The sequence below is a fragment of the Ptychodera flava genome, chromosome 17 (genome assembly GCF_041260155.1).
Source record: "Ptychodera flava strain L36383 chromosome 17, AS_Pfla_20210202, whole genome shotgun sequence".
Lineage (NCBI taxonomy): Eukaryota > Metazoa > Hemichordata > Enteropneusta > Ptychoderidae > Ptychodera > Ptychodera flava.
This window is the reverse complement of record NC_091944.1, coordinates 29,347,350-29,364,511: the sequence shown is the minus strand read 5'-3', so window position 1 is coordinate 29,364,511 and position 17,162 is coordinate 29,347,350. Positions and strand designations below refer to the sequence as shown.

General features: G+C 37.2%; 1 protein-coding gene across 2 annotated transcripts; it reads right to left on the bottom strand.

Annotated features, from left to right (window-relative positions):
- Positions 1–1,353: 1,353 nt before the first annotated feature.
- LOC139116008 (solute carrier organic anion transporter family member 5A1-like) lies at positions 1,354–17,123 on the bottom strand. 2 transcript variants are annotated; one of them, XM_070678497.1, is made up of 9 exons: positions 17,027–17,123; positions 10,136–10,930; positions 9,572–9,892; positions 8,435–8,599; positions 7,514–7,730; positions 5,050–5,209; positions 3,966–4,156; positions 3,573–3,637; positions 1,354–3,090 (listed from the first exon to the last, which is right to left on the bottom strand). In XM_070678497.1, exons 2-9 carry the CDS (start codon positions 10,920–10,922, stop codon positions 2,798–2,800), a joined length of 2,199 nt encoding a protein of 732 aa, XP_070534598.1. In that variant the 5' UTR covers positions 10,923–10,930; positions 17,027–17,123; the 3' UTR covers positions 1,354–2,797. The 2 variants fall into 2 exon arrangements, with proteins under 2 accessions (XP_070534598.1, XP_070534599.1); XM_070678498.1 differs by lacking the exon at positions 17,027–17,123 and having other exon boundaries at positions 1,558–3,090; positions 10,136–11,010.
- Positions 17,124–17,162: the final 39 nt, after the last annotated feature.

Sequence of the window (17,162 nt, the reverse complement as noted above, 5' to 3'; positions counted from 1 at the left end):
TTCACTCCATGACATATTTTCACTCTAGCTACCATTGATATCTCAGTATATTATATATATATATATATATATATATATATATATATATATATATATATATATATATATATATATATATATATATATATATCAAAGTATAAAGATGACCTTGACGGAAATTACAGTCCTCGAAGCATCTTCTGTCTGAGGATTGCAGAATGCATGAAACTTAAGTTACAGTTATTATTACTTTGTACTTGAAGTAATTTGTCTTATTATATATTATATATATATATATATATATATATATATATATATTATATATATATATATATATATATATATATATATATATATATATAAATGAGCCTTACGAGTGGTAGGTCAGAGTTTTAGAGTCAGAATATCTGTCCCGATGCGCTTTCTAAATTAAGTCCTATATAGGGTAAACACAGGCATATTACGAGAAAATAGAGTAATACAATACTGAAATCATAAATACAGCACCTGTATTTTGTCAGTGCCAATGCATCATGAAAGATGCATTTAAAATACGCGTTAATATGTCGATACTAACACGATTGCAACTAATTTGGGAGAATTGGATAATTATATTTTTCAAATTTCACAACAGTGTTTGGTGTTCTGACTGAATGTTACAATATTACAAATATATCATAAAAACATGTGCATTGCTTAAAGAGAAAGGCAAATAAGCTTACATTGGCAGATTAAACCAACATTAGTTCACTATCAAATTATCCCACATCAGTTCCAATCGTGTTTACTGTACTGTGATAAACACCTTCGTTGTATTATCATAAATTGCTATGTATTCTGAGACCTAAACATCTCCTATTTCACTTAGTCTAATTTATGACGTATTTTACCTTTACTTGTTATTAATAACTCAGTACGGAAAGGTTTTACCGTGTTACCGTAGAAATATTCAACATACAAACAGTTTTGTGTTTGCCTAACTTAATGCAACCCCTTCTCGTCAAGGTAAAAACGTGTATGATAGTCACTGGTCTATTCTGTGTTTTGAAAGCGCAGGTCAAGCACTGGGCAAGGTTACAGATGATGACGTCGAAACGCACAATCCTTGCATTTACTAGCGTACCCTATATCAAATTAAATGAAATTGGACTTTATTGAAAATATTTCACGATCTCCGACTGCTGGTATGTGTATACTATCATGCGTAGCCTGTGAAAGGGATGGTTTTGGTTATCAATATTTTCGGTGTGTCGGCAAACTCAGTACCGAGAATATCTAGCAGCAGATAATTTTTGGTATCATACGTAATTAGCAATCACACGTAATTAGCAATTCAGGCAATAACTCATCGTGCTTGTTTTCTATGTTTATTTTCATTGTCTTAAATTATTGCAGCTGATTCGCAAAGCAAAACCTCTCTTGATGTCAGATTTAATCGTCTAGGTATACTTTAATGAAAATGACTTCAGTTATAGAATCCCATTTGATAGAAAAGATACCCATTGCGCCGACAAACCTGACCCCATACCCCATTCCCCTTGATATAAGGAATGAATCGATGCAGCATGACAAAACAGTGCATATCATAGTAATTTTAATCTACATGGCCAGAACTTTCCGGGTGTCAGGTTGACAGAAAGAACCTCTTATTTTGCTATGAAAAAAACAGAACTTTATCAATTACTGAATATCAAGGAAATGGACCAGCAATAATTCGGCTGGCTGGTATGCAGTAGAAAAGCTACCAACTGTACCAATAACACACCTTTCTCCATACAAAGAGGATAGATATAGCCCGAGAACTTGAATTATGTTGTATTCACTTATCATCCAATAAAATACTCCTTGTTTTCTTAGAGATTTCCGCTTTCTAATCGGATGGGGTTTTACGCTTTTGAAGGTATTATAGAAAATTCACCAGTCTAAGCGGGCCAAAATGATTGAATATTTCCTAAAGTACAATTTTACTCCACAAAGATCGCTTAAAACTGTTAAATATCCGCAATAGCAATATTTTTATGTTTCTATTGTGACCCGCAGCGAAAGGTAGGTACTGCAATGCCATTTTGTATCGAAATATATGTCGTCATTTCGTAGCTCTGCGTGTGTCATCTTGCACAAATGTTCTTTTAGTACACTGAAATAGACACGAAATCTTAAACTGATGTACTTCGTCAAAAAACAATACTTTAAAGAGAGGTAATTTCCCTACAAAGCATTACAGAGGCGGTGAACGAAACGTTTTAAGAATCATACCGAATGTACGATACTGAACAAAGCTGTTGAAACAGTGTGAGTATTCAACTGTACATGTTGTCCCCTGACATTTTAGAAGAAGGACTCAATGTGCGAGTTTTTCATTTTCATTTTACTTACTCAGAACGTGAATGATTGAATAGAATGAATGAATGAATGAATGAATGAATGAATGAATGAATGAATGAATGAATGAATGAATGAATGAATGAATGAATGGGAGGATGGAAGGAAGAATTGAGTAAAACTTGAGAAGTAACGTCACAGCAAGCAAGCAACGTTCACTTATGGGAAGATCCAAGAGAGAGTACTTGAGAGAATACATTTAATGTACTTCGTCAATGTTTCATACGTTAAAGTACATGAACTGAACAGTACACGTATCTAAAAACTATTCTCTACATATAAAATTAAAGTCAGTAAAACTATATTCGACTTATTCCCTATAAGATGGCTTCCCTATGGATGACTTATTATTATTTAAGTTTGATTAGTGGTTATACAATCTTTTCCACCCTAAAATGATATAATTTGAAAATTGATTATTTAAATGTGGCTCAATTTAAGGTGATATCATCATATTTCCCGATTTTATGTGGCTACTAAGATTCTTGTTTACTTCTGCTGGGTCTTGCAATTTCATGGACTTTGCTTGTTTCCTGAGAGACAGCCAGAGGATGAGATACATTGGTATGGTGCAGATCTTCAACACGATCTGGAATGTCACCATTTTCAATCGGTAGTCGAAGAGGTCGTACATCCAACAGGTACTGAAAATGCTACATTCTGATACTCCCCAGAGCAAACATGCTGAGTCGATGATGTACCCCATATAAAGGGGCGTAGGAATCCAGCCTGAAAGAAATATTGATAGAAAACGAAAGTTGCATTGCTTTGATGATTTCCTTTTCTCTGTTAATCTTACCATATTCCTAAAGGGTTGTTTTACCCACCAGTTGTACAAAAATAGAAGTTAATTAATTTTTTGTTTAATATTTCTTGCTTTTTACAAAGTTAATATTTCATAGTTCCAACATCATCTACGTTCAACCGTTATGTTAAGTATGCACTATAGGAGGTCTGCCCGAAGCAAGCATCGTTGTCCTGTACAATTGCCAGAATTCAGCTGGAATGCATCAAGAATATTGCAATGAAAACATAGACTACGACACCTTTGTATGCATATCACATATTATATGTAGTCTCTCTAGTGACCTAATAATACATTACAAATTTATCTAACACGGTTTGCAACTCAACATTGCTACTTTTGATGCCGAGGTACCTTCTAATTCCTTTTACATCAAAATTCCAATGGTGTTAATGAATTTGCTTACCGATGATTTGAGCAAAGAACTGTTTTGTTGCGACGGCAAATGGTTTGTCCTCGGGTGCAACAGCGCTGAAAAATGAAAACCCTTTCGCATAATTGAAAATGGTAAACTGTTATCCCAACATTCAAAAAATCATTTTATAGTCAGACAGTTGAGCACGCCCCCCCCCCCCTCATGACTACATTTACCGTGCTTTTCGGAAGAGTCTAATCTGCATGACGGACTGGTACATATTAGAAATAGTAAATACACAGATTTACAGGAATAACGTTGGGACAAGATTCCTGCTACAAATAGAGAGCTCTTGACTTTCTCAGGTCAATACTTTTTGAGGTTAATTTATCTCACAATGACGATGATCACAAAGACGATTAAGCTAGCGATAGATCTACTCACCGTAAAGGAAGTATGATGAACGCGGTGACAGGTAGCGCGGACATGAAACTTGCTGCAAACGAGATAACTACGAATATCTCCAGCATTCCCCCGCAGCTTTCTTCACAAATCCCACCGACAGCCATTCCCACCCTGACAGTTTCCCCTTCCTTCTCAGCCGCTGGATCAACACAACTGCAGGAGCTGAAGTTCTAAGTTTCGGAAACAAAACACTTTTGTATTCAATAATATACTAATTTAGATCCAGCTCTATATATCCATGACAATGCTGTGGTCTACTCATAAACAGAGGTGAAACAGAGGTGAGAAGAGACGATCCCCTTCATGAGACGCTAATATACAGCCCATGATTTGCCTACTAGCATAATATTTGAAAGGTTAATGTTGCCATATATTATATATCATATAAGGGTTTTTTTCGTCAAGCTCTACCATTCGGACATTCCAGTCTTTTTAAGTTTGAATCCTTCGAAAAATAGGTTTGCTTAAATTTAATACAGGACTACAATAACAACTAACCCTATACTATTCAGTTGCATTCTCTTGAGCAAACACACATGTATGGTTCATGCTTTCCCATGCTCTAATACTATGGAAATAGCAAGAAACTCATCACGTTTATGTGCACAAAATAAACTCTGTCTTCCTTTTGTTTTGCAAATTTCCTCAAGAAACATTCATATGCACAACGTTGCAAGTCCAAAGTATAGGAAGTAAAGAATTTAAGTAAATGTAAACATGTATGTCGAGGAAAGGTTGATAATGTACGGCTATTAAGAAAAACGGATAGTCAAATATCCAGTTTAACGTACTAATGTACGATCACCTATCATACATAGGTAAGAAGGATGGCGAAATGACTGATGTTTCAAAAGTCTGTATAGATGTATGATAAATGATAAATGTGTCACGAAAATATAAAACAGTTTTAGTTATTTTGGACGACTTGAGACTCATACAGTGAATTATTTCATTTTTCGCAGATGGGAGTTATTTTCCTTCTTTTTCTTCATTATATGCGATTTGTATTCATATCGTGTGTTCACGTTAGACCATATTATTTCAGGCTAATCACAACCGGTACCTTTGTTGTTATGGCTTCAGAACATCCTGCGAAACAAGGCGAGTAATACGTCAGGCCGTCACTGCCGCACACTGGATCGTACTCGGTGAGAGAACAACCACAGTTCAAATTGCATTGCGATGCAAGATTGGATGGACCCAAGTCGACGATGACTCTGTTTCTAAAAGGAAGTGAAATTACACAAAATTAGACAAACTATGCCAAATTAACTTTCGGCAAACTTTGCTTTGTGATCTTGAAGCCTGTCAAAACCTGTCAAAGTGACAGAAAAAAATCAAACAAACAAAAAGATAGACTGACTGACTGTGAACACGAGCTAAATTGTCAATCTCAGATCTTTGTTACCTCTTCTTCCTAACGACGTAATCAACAATCACCTTGAATTTTTTTTAAATATGCCAATTTAACTTTCGTCAAACTTTGCTTTTCTTAGCTATGAAGTTATAAATCCCTTTATTTGTGAACAAAGATAGTGAAACTCTGCTTATGAGATACAGCTATAATATATCTTCACGATAAGGAGCCGTCGATAATAAAAGCTGACGTACGACAAACGTAATTATTTCGTTTAGGGGGTTGGAAAGAGTAAAAGCTCATTTCGTTTTGTGTGCGTCAAAATCGAATAAGGATTTTCGTCTATTATTTTCGAAGTGCGACTTTGCGGCGAGAACGCAATACTACCTTCACGTTCATCAAGAACAGAATGACCACAAAATACGGAGACAGAAAAGACAACGAAAAGATATAAATGTGAAATAAAAACTAGTGTGCTTTTTCAACGTGAAAAATGTACGTGAAACATTTTCTTACATGCGAAATACATTTAAATGTTCTGTCTTAAAAAGTGGAGGTTTATAAATTAATGTGCACTTCCGGTATTTTTTATGGTCGTTCAGATCGGAGATGTGCGTGTGGGTACGCCAGAAAAGGCATCATAATACGAAATTGATTTCACATAAAAACTTTCGTTTTGAGGGGGGGTCTCAAGTAAAACGAAGGAATTACGTTTCTTGTGCATCAGCTTTTATTATCGACAGCCCCTAACGGTAGTAGATAGTCGATGATATTTTCTTTGCTAAACGCGTTTTGAAATACAAAATTCTAGCTTTGCCAGTGCACTCAACTGCGCATTATACGCAACGTTGTTGTTAAGTATTGAATTCTAGTGTTCACTTAAGTTTGGCTGACGACAATAATATCGGAAATCATACACGCAGAATCTCAATTTACAAGTTTAACGTTAAACATGATTTTTTGAAAGTGAGCAAGAAGCACTTTACGCGACTGGCAACCATAATAATGTTAGGGTTGTGGCAATTTTTAAGATGCATAAGGATTATTTTTTCAGTATTCCTTGAAATAAATTCCATGATCACGATACAAATTTGACTTCCAAATATATCGCACAGTCAAAATATATGAAAGCTAAAACTACATCTGGCTGGACTTTCTTCTCTCTTTTTTTTTAAACTTTTCACAAACGTTCCGATAGGGAGCCGTATTATTGTAATTGGTTTTGAAAGATGCTGTTACGAAACTTGATTTCATCATTAAATTATCCACATCTTTCATATACTCCGGCAAAAATTCAATTCAACATTTTAATTTCAATATAGATCCACTTATGTCTCAGTCCTTGCTTAAGTAAATCTTATCATGAATTTTGCGCAAAAAATGATCTTCGTTGAAATGGTAGACTATTCATCATAATGCTGGAGCTGAGGTATTTCAAGCTCAAAGATTTTTTAATACGATCACATATATTCTCTTGTAAGGTATCTTCAATTACCTCAGTGAACAAACATTATTTTATTATTGTTTGTCCCAATAATGTTCTCTATAAGATACCACAAAATAAACACTGATTTAAAATAAAAATACATTCATGTTCCGATATCAGTACTGTTTGCAGTTGTCTATGAATGTTACTTATCTTTTTCTGATAATACATCTGTGACTTATTTGGCTTAAGAGAAAAACAAAATTTAAAAGTGTATTAAAATTGAAAATAATAGATTATTTGACAGGAAACAGCAGTTTTATTTCATCATAAATTTTGTCAAATTTGGTGCAGTTCATCATTGCAACTTTTGTCGAGTCTATGAAGATATGTATCTCTATCTGTTAAAGTTCAATGAGTAATCCAAACGAGCAATAATATTGAAATAAAACTGCTTAATGACCTTAAAACATGTAAAAAAAGACAGGTAAAACAAACAAGCAAAAAAGACAAACTGCCTGACTGTGAACACGAGCTAAAATTGTCAACCTCATCTTCGTTACCTCTTCTTCTAAACGACGTCATAAACAATTACCTTGAATTTTTTGAAAAACCGAATCTACTTCAATTTGACATTTTGGTTCGGCCTAGCTTTGCACTGTAGAAAGCGATCGAAAAGTTTATTTATATCACGCAGGACACCCTTTTTCTAAAAGCCCCTTCAGCATCCATAATATCTCTCACCCAACTGATGAATTTGTCATGTCCGAGTACGGAACTGATAACCCTGTAAAGGCGCTTTGCTCACAGGCCAAGAACAGCAGCGGGATCGGCAGTAACACGTTGACCACTCCTAATACCACCAGAGCTTTCGCTGTCGACAACGGCGATAGTGTCAAGCACCGCATTATCAGACCACCGACGAGAACGCCCAGCGACGTTGAGAGTACCATAACAATACCTCCGAGGTAGTTAAAAAGTAAGAAATAAAGTGATGAACACGTAATTAGTAACATAGACTAAATCGAGCAAACGTTCATGCACTGATTGTGAAATATACCTTGTAATGGCTCTAACCTGTAATTTGTCGTGTAGTTTATACAGTCTTGCGCACGTGTTGTCGTAGAATACACAGTGAGGCTATGTGATGGGTATTTTGCATTTGCATGCATTTATTCTGTGTATGTATGTGTCATATTTTACGCATAAAAAGTTCAAAGCCGAAGTTAATACAATCAAATATCTTTTAGATTCTTGATGGATCTACCTACGATTAGGTTTTTTGAAGCTGTGGCTGGCACAGTCGAGAGTATCATTCAAAGCATTTGGTATAGTGCGGTGTAGTGTAGTGTAGTGTAGTGTAGTGTAGTGTAGTGTAGTGTAGTGTAGTGTAGTGTAGTGTAGTGTAGTGTAGTGTAGTGTAGTGTAGTGTAGTGCAGTGCAGTGTAGTGTGGTGTAGTGTAAAGTGGTGTGGTGTGGTGTAGTGTAGTGTAGTGTAGTGCAGTGCAGTGCAGTGCCGTGCAGTGTAGTGTAGTGTAGTGTAGTGTACTGTAGTGTACTGCAGTGTACTGTAGTGTACTGTAGTGTACTGTACTGTACTCTACTGTACTCTACTGTACTGCAGTGTAGTGTATTGCAATGGAAATGTTAAAAAAGCAGTAAGACCTGTCAGGAATGCTGCTCTTGCGGGAGAGACCTGGAATTGCACCTCGATATACTTTGTGAAGTATGTGAGCACACCAGAAAGAATGGCGGCCTCAATGCTATCGGCAAGACATACAGACATCAGAGGCACATTGGTGAAGAGTCGACCAAACGCTGATGGAAACTCTTGTAAAAGAAACACAAGTCATCAGACAACAATTATTCTTATGTATTGACCGTTTTCTTAGAATTTCAAGTTATATCTTATTAAAGATCCATTAGCTGTAACTTTGGTCATTTTTTATATTTTGTTTGTTCTGTGTACCATCGGCAGTTTCTGGTTTGAATCCCTGGACCATGGAAAAATTCCTAATATTTAGCTCATAAATATACCCTATATGAGTATAATCTGCATTGTTGTTTTTCTAATTTTGTATTCAGGTCCGGACTAGAATACATTTATCAACAATAACAATGCTCATTTCATATTTACAGGCTGCGTTGGCAAGCAGGACACCGGGCATTGGTCATGATGATCGGATTATAGTAAAATTCTGTAGTTGATACATTGAAACAGAGTAGTGAAAAATTAGTCAAAAGTTACAGCTAATGTCCCTTTAAGTAGAGCATATTCATCCAAATTCCTTTGTATACATATTCAATCACAAAAATACCAAACATATTTAGGCAGCCAAATTGACAGGACTGAAATAGTCCAGAAGAGTATTGGAAATTTCACAGATACAAAGTTTGCTTACAAGTTGAACAACATCTATTTTGTAACAAGATATTAGGGTGTAAAAGAAAGCTTCAAAGCTCATGCGTGCTTATGCATGTGAAAGTGTCAGAAAAATTTGACAAAGCAAGAGAGGAGTTAAACTTTTTTGAAATGTTGCAAACTAGAGAAAAATAATCAAGTAAATCTGTTGGTTGCACAAAGTTGTAAAAACTCTCCATCTTGCCCAACTTAAGACTGCTTTTGTCCAGCGTAAAGGTGAACCTAAACAATATTTTAATCTTTGGTTAACAAATTAATGAAAATTGAAAGAATCTTTAAAAGTGTGTGATTTGGGGCAAAATACACTGTGTTTTGTGTAACGCCACCTTGAGTGTCGGAAAGCTTTCCCAAGGAAAATGTATGTAGTACTTTACTTTTACCTTTAATGCGTCGCATGGCCTCTCGTGCAACTTTGGCGTCGCCCTCATCCTTACTTGACACGACTGAACTTGTGGTGGCATCTTTTTGTCGCAATGAAGGAAATCTCTTCGGCAGAAGCGTAATTGGAATTGCAACCACGAGTGTGAGGGCACCAGTAACGAGAAATCCCAACCACCAAGCTCCAACCCATCGTGTGTCGGACGGGTCTATGTCGATACTGGACATGTTGACTCTATCGAAGTCGACATATAGGTCAATAAACAATGATGAAAAGGGAAATCCAACCGCTGGTCCGAAACTTAATATGGTATAATAAATGCCTGATTGGATTTAAAGAAAACATTTTATTAGGTTTTTAAAGTGTTCTTTTATAATCAGTTTCTGAATTCCTAAGAAATGATCGATGCATGTGGTTAATGAGTCTTTCAAACTTCATCATTTTGAACAAGATATCGTGGGTGATCAATGTAATGTACGAGAAATTATAATATTGTGCCTTCGAATACAGTTTTAATGGAAACACTTTGAAGCAGCATATATTTTGTTGTCAGCAACTGGCTTACCTAGGTACAGTGGGGCTTTCAGTTTACTGGCGCCATCGTCTATGTAGGCGGGAGTCAGAATAATAAGTGGTGTGAAGAACATTCCGATTAAAGTATGTGCAAGTAACAGGAATGCGGCCGTTTGCACACTTTCCCTTTCGTTATCATCAGAAGTTAAGCAAGTGTCGCTCGCATTACCAAGTATGTCAACCGATGACGTGTTGTAACTGCCCGAACACATGGTCGTGTCATTTGTTCCAATTACTACGGTCGAGTACTTGTAGGTGCCCGATAGGAAATGCGCCAAGGACACTGAACCCTGAATCAAAGCAGCGAGGAGTATACCAACACCAATGAGCCGAGGACGGTGGCTATCCGGTCGACTGAAGAACATAGATGCGAACACGATCGTTATCGCGCACGACACGTCATATAAGGTAAAATTGAGTCCCATCAACCCACTGTCCAGGGAGTACCGTTTCTGGATGCTCGTCATCCCGCTCAGAAAGACACTAAAGTTGACCGCGTACAGGAAGGAGGCTACGCAAAGAACAAAGAATGCGAATTTGAAATTGGCAAATATTTGAAGACATTGCGGCCGCCAGCTACCTATACCAAACATCATATCTGGATCTTCCTGGCTCATAGGCGAGTTGATGACATGACCGCGATCCTCGAGTTGAACAGGAAAAAATGAAACGTTTTCAACTGCCTCGCCGCCTTCCCATTGTAGCCGCTGTTCTACGGTAGGTGATTCCCCCTCTCCCATATGCTTCGTGTTCTCCTTTTCATCGTTGCCGTTTTCCATGTCTAGTCCTAGTTGTTATGGCGAAAAAGAGTAATTAACGTAGTTCCAATCAATCATTAAGGGAGTTGTCATAATTTAGAAGGTAAAGTAACCCAGTTTCTTTGGTTATCAATCTCCCTGTCTGACGGAATCAGTGTGTGTCAAACGAATTCTACATCGCACCTTCATTAACACAAACTATTAACATTATGACTACACACACCATTATAACATTTTGACACCGGAAAAACCTGAATCAGCTGTAAAAACTATAAAAGTCTGCCTGTTTCAACCGGTGCTTACGCCTAGGACAGGCTACAAGCACCATTATCTCCGGATAAGTGAAGAAGTGACATGTTTTGTCCTTGTGTTGCATTTATTAGGTTTGGTAAACAAGCTAACAGAGATATTAACTAAAAGACGGAGGTATCGAGGTATTGAGTTGTTGGTATTGCAACGGTTTTGTTTTCCATTCAAACTCTCAGTCTACCTAGATTTCTGTAGGTCATTTCCCCCACACTCATCATGACCTGAGTTCAATTAGTCTAGAACATTCTCAAGGTCACTGCCCTTGATGACCTCACAACCTTGAATTCAATTAGTCATGTTTGGAATGTTCTGGAAAGTTGATTAGTTGTGTAGGGAGATAATTTTAGAACAGTAATTAGCATGTCAATAAAAGTTCTAGATTGTTCTTATATGCCTTTATAAAAGGGACGTGCTCAGCTTCCAGTCAGACTTTTGGGATCGTGTCTCTTGTGTGTTACTAAACTCCAGCCGTAGTAATTTTCAAGACTTTTCAAGACCTTCACTGTCAACGCTGGATTTATACTGTGGTCTTTGTGCAGCTTCAAGCCTGCAAGCCAAAGGACTGTTCATTCATCCGACTGACTGTTACAACTCTGAGACTGGAGCTTTGCCGTCCCAGCTGAGATAAGTAGTCTGTACATTTTTAAAGCTTGTACTCTATCCCTGACTTAGCAATTAGTTTTATTTTCGTAATAAATTTTGTTTAAACGTTAACTGCTGAGTTCACCCTTTTGTTCGTTTTCTCTGCACGTAACAAATTGGGGGCTCGTCCGGGAGACGAATATTTTGAGCCGTTTGACAACATTTTGACAGCCTTTTCAAAACTACTGTATACTGTGAACTCAGCGAAATTCAATCATGGCGGAATTCAAGCCAGACGAATTTATGGATGACCTTGATCAGGACACATTTAATTCCCTCAGAAAAGACAACCTCATAGCACTGGCAAATTTCCTTAAAGTAGATGTCAAAGATCTATGCGCAAGCGAGAAATACAGTTCAAGATTGCAAAACATTTAGTTAATTCTGGCCATTTTGAGGAGTCTGCCTTAAAAGATTATGAGCCTGAGTCTTCCTCTGAACTCAGAAAATTAGAACTAGAATTGCAGACAAATTTGGAGATTAAGAAACTAGAATTACAAATGGAAGAAAGACAGAAAGAAAAAGAATTACAAATGGAAAAAGAGAGACAGGCATTAGAAAAAGAAAAAATACGAATGCAGTTAGAAATGGAAGAAAGACAGAAAGAAAAGAAAGGCAGGAAAGATTAGAAATGGAAGAAAGACAGAGAGAAAAAGAATTGCGATTAGAAGAACAGCGATTACAGGTAGAAATAAAACGTTTAGAGCTTGGACAGTCAGGAAAATTCTTCCCTTCAGACAAGTTTGACATCACTAAGCATTTCAGGTTAGTTCCCCCTTTCCAAGAAAAGGATGTTGATAAATATTTCCTTCATTTTGAGAAAATTGCTCAGAGTCTGAATTGGCCTAAGGAGTCCTGGTCTATGCTTTTGCAGAGTGCTTTGGTGGGTAAAGCCAGAGAAATTTACATTCAGTTGTCAGTAGAGCAGGCTTCAAATTATGATTCTGTGAAGGAATTAATTCTCAAGGGCTATGAGTTGGTGCCTGAAGCTTACCGTCAGAAATTTAGGGATTGTGAGAAGGTGAAGGATCAAACTTATGTTGAATTTGCTCGAACAAAAGAACAACTGTTTGATCGTTGGTGTTCTTCTGAAAGGTCAGTCAGAATTATGACAAATTACGACAGCTTGTTTTGATTGAGAATTTAAAAGGTGCATCCGGAGTGACATCAAGACGTTTATCAATGAACAAAAGGCAGATACATTGGAGGTTGCTGCACGTTTGGCCGATGATTATTCATTGACCCACAAATCTTCATTTCTCAGCAAACCATCCCAGTCCTTTTCATACAGAAACAATGCAGGTAAATTTAACTCCTCCTTTTCATCCAAGAATTTCTCAAAGGAGAGTAGGAAATCAAATGACAACAGTTCACAAAATTCAAGTAACACTCCCACATCATCAGATCCCAAGTCTCAATCTCCTTCTGACAAACAGTTGGTACACTTTCTTGTAATTATTGTAAGAAAGACGGCCATTTAATGTCAGAGTGTTTCAAATTGAAAAGAAAACGTGAAGGTCAAAGTGGTCAAAGTGGATCTAAGCCAACCGGCTTTATTTCTTCATCAACTCAATTAGAGTCTAATAATGTGTGCAACACATTTTCTGAGGTTAAACCCCTCTTATCCCCAATTAATGAGGTCAAGGTCAATTCTTCTCAAGATAGCATTATGGGTATTTTCGAACCATTTATTCATAATGGTTTTATATCACTTTCTAGTGATTTTTCTTCCGCTACCCCTGTCAAAATTTTAAGAGATACCGGGGCTTCCCAGTCTCTTTTGTTGGCAGATACCCTGCCGTTTTCTGAAAAGTCATTTTCAGGTTCTAAAGTTCTTATTAAGGGGGTAGATTGTAATGACTACATTCCTGTTCCTCTCCATAATGTCTATTTGTCTTCGGACTTTGTTTCTGGACCTGTGACTTTAGGTATTAGGCCTTTTTTGCCTTTCGAAGGGATTCACCTTCTTCTTGGAAACGACCTTGCTGGGGACAAGGTCATTACTAATCCACTTGTGACTGATAATCCTACTTTAGATCAGGATCCAGAGCCAATTGAACAAGAGATACCCGATCTATTTCCTTCATGTGCCATTACTCGAGCCATGTCAAAGAAAACTTCCGAGAATCAAAATACTCTCAAAAATAATGTCACAGATGTTGACTTAAATGACACCTTTCTCAGTCAGGTGTTTGACACGGATCATTCCGTTATCCCTCGTGGATTTGAAACTTCCAGTAAAACTTCTGCTGACAAAAGTCAGACATTTTCTCGATCAAATCTCATTGCAGAACAACACAAAGACCCAGATATTTTGTCTTTGTTTGACAGGGTAGATGATGAAGGTAAAACTTCAGATAGCTCTGTTTCCTATTATACAAAGTCTGGTATTCTCATGCGTAAATGGAGACCTCTAGATGTCTTGGTTGATGACGACTGGGCTATAAAACATCAAATTGTGGTTCCAAAGCCCTACCGTGCTGAAATATTGCGCCTGGCCCATGAAACGCCCTGGGCTGGTCATTTGGGAGTAAGGAAAACTTATCATAAAATTCTCAGTCACTTTTATTGGCCTAATCTCAGGCAGGATGTAGCACATTTCTGTAAAACTTGTCACACATGTCAAATGGTAGGAAAGCCAAATCAGACCATTCCAAAGGCCCCTTTACAGCCAATTCCTGCATTTCAAGAACCATTTAGTAGGATTCTAATAGACTGTGGTGGGCCCCTACCAAAAACAAGATCAGGAAATGAGTACATGTTGACATTATGTGTACATCAACTCGGTTCCCCGAAGCCATACCACTGAGAAATATAAAGACAAAGACTATAGTGAGAGCTTTAGTCAAATTTTTCACTTTATTTGGCCTCCCTAAATGTGTCCAGTCCGATCAAGGCTCCAACTTTATGTCTGGTATTTTTCAACAAGTAATGGATCAGCTAGGCATTAAACAGTATAGGTCATCCGCCTATCATCCAGAAAGTCAGGGTGCTCTTGAGCGATTTCATCAAACTTTGGAAAACATGATTAGGACCTACTGTTTTGACACAGAGAAGCAGTGGGATGAAGGAATTCATTTTCTGCTCTTTGCTGTTAGAGAGTCAATTCAGGAGTCTCTTGGTTTTAGCCCATTTGAGCTTGTATTTGGACATACAGTCCGTGGCCCACTTAAGCTCGTTAAAGAGAAATTCCTATCAGACGATGATGATTGTCTGAATATTTTGCAATATGTGTCAGATTTTCGTACAAAACTCTCTAAAGCATGTGAATTAGCCAGAGAAAATCTTGAGTCATCTCAACAGTCAATGAAAACCAAATATGATAAAAGCACCTCAAACGGAAGTTTGAACCAGGTCAAAAAGTTCTTGTTCTACTTCCAATTCCTGGCAAACCACTCCATGCTCGTTACTTTGGGCCATACCTAATTGATAAGAAATTGAGTGATTTAAATTACATCATAATAACACCTGACAGGCGAAAACAAAAACAGCTATGTCACATAAATATGCTTAAGCCATATTTGGATAGGGATAATCCTACTATAACTCAGCCTGTCAGTGCAGTCAGTTCAAACCATTATGAAGATAGTGATACTGAAACTGACTTGAGTGAAAATACTCTAAACTCAAAGCTGGGCTCGGTCAAGCTTCAGAACTCAGAAATCCTGGAGAAGCTGGAGTCTACAAAGTTGGCACACCTCCAGCCAGAACAACAACAACAGGTGAAAGAACTGCTCCATGAATATAAACACCTGTTTCAAGATGTTCCAACGAGGACAAACGTCATCTATCACAACGAAGATGTCTGCGACAGTCATCCAGTGGAACAACATCCAGATGGACTGAATCCAGCGAAAGCGGAATATCTCCAGGAGGAAGCCAAGTATTTGCCGAACAATGACTTTATAGAACTCAATACAAATAACCGGACTTTGCCATGCATACTTTATGCCAAATTCAGTGCCATTTCAAGTTTTCCAATACCAAATTGCAAGAGGATAGTCATGGGACCGATCATCCTGTTTGCTATTTTTAACAAATTTAGCAAATTTAACAAATCCCAGAGAAACTAATCCCAGAGAAACTACTCTACAATTGAAAAAGAGTGTTTATCTTTGATATTAGCTTTACAGCATTTTGAAGTTTATGTTACTTCTTCAAATCAGCCAATAGTGGTTTATATTGATCACAACCCTCTTGTTTTTCTGCAGAAATTTAAAGGCAAAAATCAGAGATTGCTAAGATGGAGTTTAATGTTACAGGAGTTTAATCTTGACATTAGACATATCAAAGGCAGAGACAATTTAATTGCAGACTGTCTCTCTCGTATTTAGAGTTTATTGTTGTTCACTTTCAAGAAATTTACTTTAGAGTAAAACAAATTTGAGTACTTAAATCCTTTTCAAGATTACATTTGCAAAAGAAAGATTTTTCTTTGAAAAATTTTCTTTTTTTGAAGAGGGGGTGTGTTATGTAGGTCATTTCCCCCACACTCATCATGACCTGAGTTCAATTAGTCTAGAACATTCTCAAGGTCACTGCCCTTGATGACCTAACAACCTTGAATTCAATTAGTCATGTTTGGAATGTTCTGGAAAGTTGATTAGTTGTGTAAGGGAGATAATTTTAGAACAGTAATTAGCATGTCAATAAAAGTTCTAGATTGTTCTTATATGCCTTTATAAAAGGGACGTGCTCAGCTTCCAGTCAGACTTTTGGGATCGTGTCTCTTGTGTGTTACTAAACTCCAGCCGTAGTAATTTTCAAGACTTTTCAAGACCTTCACTGTCAACGCTGGATTTATACTGTGGACTTTGTGCAGCTTCAAGCCTGCAAGCCAAAGGACTGTTCATTCATCCGACTGACTGTTACAACTCTGAGACTGGAGCTTTGCCGTCCCAGCTGAGATAAGTAGTCTGTACACTTTTAAAGCTTGTACTCTATCCCTGACTTAGCAATTAGTTTTATTTTCGTAATAAATTTTGTTTAAACGTTAACTGCTGAGTTCACCCTTTTGTTCGTTTTCTCTGCACGTAACACTAGATTTGCTGCAAGTCTATTCTAAAAATAATTCCAATTGCAAAGATAGCATTCGTAACTTTTTATTCCCTGAGAAAATTGTTCCCTATCGAACATTGTCAAGGATAAGCATGTAGGTATGTTCTTTAACTCACCTTTTGTCTTTGAGGTTCTCTACTGTAGAAGGCACTTTCACTGCACACTGCCGTTTTTACGGTGGACAAACTCTTCAATTATACTGGTTGCGAATACGTCTGATTATGCCGATTGACACATTTAAATTTGGACAAT